Below are 6,466 nucleotides of genomic sequence, written 5' to 3' on the forward strand. Positions count from 1 at the left end.
AATTTTGTAAAAATTTAAAGTTTAAAAATTCTGCTGGAGGCTTCAGGAATTTTCAAAAAGTCGCTGGAGGCTCCAAAACGACTTGTAATCCACCTGCAGTCGACTTTGTAACGAATTGAAATTAGTTTGCAGAATAAATTTCGGCTTTTCAACTCCATTTCATGAAATTTTTGGAAATTTCGAGTTTCAAAAATCTGCTGGAGGCTCCAGAACTGCTCAAAACGGGTTGAGACAGTTTCCAATCGATTTGGCATGTCGAAAATAGGGTATATCCCAAATTTTAGCTTTCTTGGTCAATTTGGTAAAATTTTGATTTTTCCCTCATTTTTGGCCTAAATTCGATTTTCAAAAATTCACCAAAAATCGAAAAACGCACTTTAGCACTTGAAATTTTGACAGGTGATATATTTTTGCATGATCTTTCGATCTACCTTTGTAAGGTTTGAAAAATTTCGTGCAAGTCCAATGTTGAAACGCAAAATCTGCGATTTCGTCAGACCTGTCAATCAAAATGGCCACCATTTTGTGAGTAAGGCCAACTTTTTTTTGGGCAAGTTTGCTTTAAAATGTTCCTTAGGATGTCCCCTTTAAGAAAAAAGTTGTCCCGGAGGATAGGGGGGGGGGGGTGCAATTACTTCTATTGTCATAGGGTATGCCGGACTATAAGGTGAGAAATAAATTCTTTTTGAAACTAAATGTATGCCAAAAATCAGAAATTCCTCAGAAATCTTCGTAAAAATTACGAATTTTTGACGGATTTAGCAAAAAATGAGACTTTCTGACAATTTTGAACAAAAACAAGACTTTTACCCATAATTTGGGCAAAAACACGATTTTTTTGCATTTTAATAACATTTTTTGCGATTTTGAAAAAGTTCAACTTTTTAAGCAATTGGGACGAAAATTATCAATTTTTGGGTTTTTTAAATGTGTTATTTTTGGCTATTTTGACAGAAAAAAAAACAGCACATTACGAATGACAAAAAATAATAATAAATAGTTGAAAATCTCATCACCAAAAAATTTACTAAAAATCTAAAAAAGAATCAAGAAATGAAAAACATTTTCTTCAAGTAAGCTTGATTTGGTTCAAATTGGAAATATGACTTGCCTTGTAACAAATGAAAAATCCTGGATTTTGAAAACAACATCCACCTTACCCTCCACTTTTCGATTTTCATGACGGCGTTGTAGGATTTGCAATTTTTCTAAACCTCCCTCCCCCTCCCACTAAAAAAGAAATTAAATGAATTGATAGAGCATACCAAAATACATCAGCAACCAAAATTCCAGGTGCTAAAGCGCATTTTTCGATTTTTAGTGAATTTTTTAAAATCAAATTCAGACCAAAATTGAGAAAAATCTAAATTTTGCCAAATTAGGTAGGTAACCTAGAATTTGGACGGTTTTTATGTATTTTTTGAAAACTTGGAATTTCCGAAATGTCCAAAGACTAGCCAAAACACCTTCAATAGGCTCTAATACGTTGAACTTGAGGTACATATAAAGACGTAAATTTGGCATTCCAACTTCATCGTGCTAAAAATGGAAATTTCATATACATATCAAAAATCTGTTGGAGGCTGTATAGTGCTTCTCAAAACGGTTCGAATTCGTTTTCGATCAATGTTTGGAGGATGATGGAGATCGAAAATAGGGTACACGATAAATTTAAGCTTTAAAAATCATTTTCGACCCAGGTACACTCTTATACACATTCACACTATCATACATGACAACGACCAGTACAAACGAGGGGTTGACGAATTCGGTGATTTTTACTACAAGTGTATGTATTTTTCACCCTCGATTCGATTCGCGCCGCGATAAAGTTATTTCCAAATAGTTGGAAACCTGCTACATATATCGTCACTCACCCTTCTTCACAGTTCGAGTTGCAAATATCTACGCCGAATATGTGGGCGCGGGAGGATCGGAGGTCATCATCGAGTCCTATACATATTCTCGGCTTTCTTTTAGTTATCGGCGAATTCCAGATGCAGCGCTGTCGGATTCTCTCGCGCACCCTACTCGACACCAGTCCCCTTCGAGATCACGAGCACGCTATTTTTCAAGCCGTCCGCTTCTTTCAACTGATCAGTGGTTAAATGTTCGTCATCCAGGCGATTCCAACATTGTCGAGGTGTTCGCGCCGACATCCGCGTATTTTTTCAAACAATTAATTTCATTCGAACGACGAATTTTTTTATTTAATACTACCAAACGTTTCGAGAGTTGATATTTTTTTCACAATAATATTTTTCAACTCGAGTTCGTGTTTTGTTGTTGGTTGATTTTTTTACTGCGTCGTTATTTTGAAAGTTTTTTTTTACGGTATACTTATTCGTGTTCGTGTTGTTTTTATTGGTAAAAATGCGAGTGCGTTGTAAGTTTTCGACGAGTTAATGTGTCAATAGTATTATAGAAATAGTAATTTGGTAATATCGCGTCGATATTGTATTTTCTATTCAATTATTCAAGAGTGACGCGACTTTGTACCTGATTCTTTCCACCTGTGGTTTGTTGTGTCGCGACAATTTGTTCGTAAAAAAAATCCGAGTCGAGTTGCGGTGTTTTTTTTTCATTCTACCTTATACGAAGTGAACCGAAATTTGTGAAGTGTTCGTTCCAAAGGCGGAAAAAAAATTTGCGTGAAAAATTGTGTGATGTACGAAAGTGTCGTCGAATTGGCGAATTCGATAAATAGTTTCGGGTCGACTAGCGATCTTCGGTCGTGGTGTTGGTCGAGATCTTCGACGTATGTAAAAAAAATGCACGAGCAGAAAAATGGTTTCGATAAAAATCGATGAAAAATCTCGCCGCGTATTGTGCGTGGGTTCATCGAGCGCATCATCGGCAATATCGAATATGCTTTCGGCGTTTTATGCGATGGTGCTGACGCTTGGTTTGGTTAGCGTTTCGGTTTCCGGTTCGGATTTCTGTCCGGGTGTTTGCACGTGTAAATGGCGCAGCGGTAAGCAGAGTGTCGAGTGTACTGAGAAAAACCTCATCACTATACCGGAGGGTATCGATACCGAGACCCAGTTGTTGGACATATCCGGTAATAATTTGCAAATCCTGGCTAAGGAGACGTTCGTCAAGTTATCGTTGCTGGATTTGCAGAAAGTGTATTTGCGAAATTGCTCGATCGGTCAGATCGACGATGGCGCTTTGAGCGGATTGTCGAACGTGGTTGATTTGGATCTGTCGAAGAATCTGATCACTTCGATACCGTCGTCGATTTTCGAAGACGTGCCCAATTTGAGGAATATCTCGCTGGCGAACAATCCGATCCAGAAAATAGACCCTTTGGCGTTCCGAAATGCTGGCTCGTTGACTAAGCTGGATCTGTCGCATTGCCAGATTAAGACGATAGCTCCTCGAGCTTTCGAAGGAGTCGAGTACCTCGAGCTGCTCAGACTGAACGATAATAAGTTGAGCGAGCTGAGGATGAAGACGGTGGACTCGTTGAGCGGGCTGCACGGCATCGAGTTGCACGACAACCCTTGGTACTGTGATTGTAGTTTACGTAAGTTGAAAATATGGCTAGTGGAGAAAAACGTGCCGTATCCGATCGATCCGGTCTGCTTGGGCGGGCCGACTCGCGTGCTCAATAAATCCTTCCATCAACTGCACGCCGACGATTTCGCCTGCAAGCCGGAGATCAAGGTGAAGCCCGAGTACCGCTACGTGGACGGGGTAGCCGGAGGGAACGCTTCGATCGCTTGCAAAGTCGTCTCGATACCCAGAGCCACCATCACCTGGCACTGGAACGGTCGAACTTTGGCTAACAACAGTAATTTCAGCCCTTACCAACGCGTAGTCATTCTCGAGACCGGAGACGTCGAACGTAAGAGTGTGCTGACCTTGGTCAATGCCCAAGAATCCGATTCTAGTCAATTCACGTGTATAGCCGAGAACCAGGCGGGCCGAGCCGAGACCAATTTCACGCTCAAAGTCAGCCATCGTCTGAGCGGTTTCGCCATCTTGAACAGCAGCTACACAGCCGGCATCAGCGTCGTACTGATCGTGATCATATTCTCAATACTGAGCGCCATCGTCTATCTTCTGTTCCGTATCAAGAAGATGCCTCCGGCTCGTCAAATCAAACGATCCAACGACGAGATCATCCCGAACGGTACCATTTGCCAGTCGAACGATAACAAAACTCTCACCATCGAGCCATCGGCCGAGATCAAAAAATCCTCATACGCCAACTCGGTGGTGGTCGGATCGGCTGCAGGAGGAGGAGGCCATCACATCGGAGGAGTCGGAGGTATAGTCGGTATCGTACCTTATTCTCGAACCGATACGACTCAAACGTTACCACGTCACGGTGATTTATCCTATCGCACTGCCATGTTCGACGATTCGGCCTTCAAGTCTGCAGGAGGCGGAGGTGCTGCCTACAACCAGCAGACCTCGAATCCGGACCTGATAGCCGATACCCGCTACCAGGACGGTATCGAAGCGCAGCACGTAGCCGGAGGTCAATACACCCGAGCTAACGATATCCTCTACCCGTCTAGTCTGTGGAATCAAAACGAAATTCAGCAGTTTTTCGCCACCAACAACAAAACTTCCAGCTCGTCCGATTTCCGCGGTTTCGATACCAACGACAAAACGCCCATTATCGAGGAAGTATCGTCGTCGTCGTTCTACGACAACAACACCTGCAGCTCGTCAGATAAGCAGCGTGCACCCAAAGACTGCAACGAGTTCCCGACAACCTCTAGTCCGCCTGAGTCCAGCTCCATACCTGGCTTCAACAGCTATCCGCACACCAATCCGCCCAACGCCAAGACCATACGCGTGTGGCAGAAAGGCGTCCAAGTGCTGCCCCCGGTTACCACGCTTAAAAGGGTCTTGATACGAGCATCGCCCGATGAAGGTTACCTAGATGGTTGTGGAACGGACGTATAAACGAAATGTATGTAAATATCATCATCTCTCTATATTCTTTTTCCCCCTCTCTTTTTATTTCGGTTTTTTTCTCTCTCTTTTTTTTTCGTAATACGCTAATTATTTATAAACAACGTAAATCTACCCTACCGTGTGTATTTTATCAATTTTTTTCTCATCCCCATCCCCCCCAAGTCGTCGTGTTTATTTTGTTTTTTGTTTTATTCTTTTCTCATTTCTTTCCTTTCATTTTTTTCTAATCGTCTAAAAATTTTGTATTATTTTATTTTATTATTTTCGAATAACGTTTTATTCGGCATTTTTTTTTTATTTTCGTGTTTTTTTTTTTTGTTTATTGTATACCTTTTTTTTGTGTCTCTTTATAGTTTATTATGCATAGATATTCGTGTTTTGAAGAGAGATAATTTTTATCATTATGTTATGTTTCGTTTTTTTTTCTTTATTCAAGGCGTAATTTTTTTTTCATCTGTGTTAACGTTATTCGTCTTCGTATCTCCCTCTCATTGAAAAAAAAAAAATGAGTAAGTACTCGTGGAAATTATTTAAAAGAAAAAAATATACATATATTAAAAGACGACATTTTATCGATTTTTTTTCGTACCTTTTGCGTTTATGTCGTAATTTTTATTTTTCCTGCTTTTTTTTATCGTTATGAATTTCGTAACATGTTCGACGTTTTCAAGTTCCTTGAAAAAATTACGCCTTTATCATACGGGTTTTCTTTTTCTTTTCTTTTCTTTTTTTATTCGTAACAATTTTTACTTGTAAATACGATATTCGGTATTTGTTTAACTGAAAAAATTGTGATATAATTTTGTATGTCATTAAACCTTTTATCAATGTTTAACGTTTCGCATTTTTATTTTATCTGACGTAAGATTTTTTTGATCAGTCGAGTAAAATCATAGAGTAATGCTTCAATACCTTAGATGCCTTTATTTGACCATATAAAGTGATGGAAAATTTTTAAAAAATTGCTACACGATGATTTTGACGAAAAGAAAAAAAAATTTCTTCGGGAAATTTATTCTCCGACGAACTAAACCCTTTTTCAATTTATGGCAAAGGTAACCTTATGATTTAGCCACATGCTTCTAACTTTTCAACACAACTGCTTAATTTTTATACCTACTAAAGAATGGTGGAAAATTTCAAAAATTATTGGACAAATTTTCCTCACGATGGGACTGATTGAAAAATTTGCCAAAATTGTACGACGATGACGTGAAAACTGAGGGAAAATATTACGAAAACGTGAATTTTTGAAATAAAATAACTACTCAATATGAAATAAATTTCAAAATTTCAAGTTTTTTGCAAAAATATTTTCAAAATAGAGCCTCCTAGAGAGAAATTATTGTGATAGACGACATGGAAATTCAATTTTCAAATAGTTCTACTCTGATCCTAATTTTTTTTTTTTTTTCAAAATTTTTTGTTCAAGCTCCAGAAGCCTTCAAAAAGTTTTTAATGCTTATTTATATCAAGTTTTTGCAAACATTTTCAAAATTGAGCTCTCTGGGAAAAAATTATCGAGGTAGAA

The 6,466-nt window shown here is 38.9% G+C and overlaps 1 protein-coding gene across 1 annotated transcript; it reads left to right on the forward strand.

Annotated features, from left to right (window-relative positions):
* Nucleotides 1-2,044: 2,044 nt before the first annotated feature.
* Nucleotides 2,045-5,770, forward strand: LOC135847059 (uncharacterized). Its single transcript, XM_065366453.1, has one exon. The coding sequence runs from the start codon at nt 2,788-2,790 to the stop codon at nt 4,921-4,923; it is 2,136 nt and encodes a 711-aa protein (XP_065222525.1). The 5' UTR covers nt 2,045-2,787; the 3' UTR covers nt 4,924-5,770.
* Nucleotides 5,771-6,466: the final 696 nt, after the last annotated feature.

Source organism: Planococcus citri, chromosome 5 (genome assembly GCF_950023065.1).
Source record: "Planococcus citri chromosome 5, ihPlaCitr1.1, whole genome shotgun sequence".
Classification (NCBI taxonomy): domain Eukaryota; kingdom Metazoa; phylum Arthropoda; class Insecta; order Hemiptera; family Pseudococcidae; genus Planococcus; species Planococcus citri.

What these genes read in the sequence shown, in the direction of transcription:
- LOC135847059 (XM_065366453.1), top strand. Translation starts at nt 2,788, where the DNA reads ATGGTTTCGATAAAAATCGATGAAAAATCTCGCCGCGTATTGTGCGTG.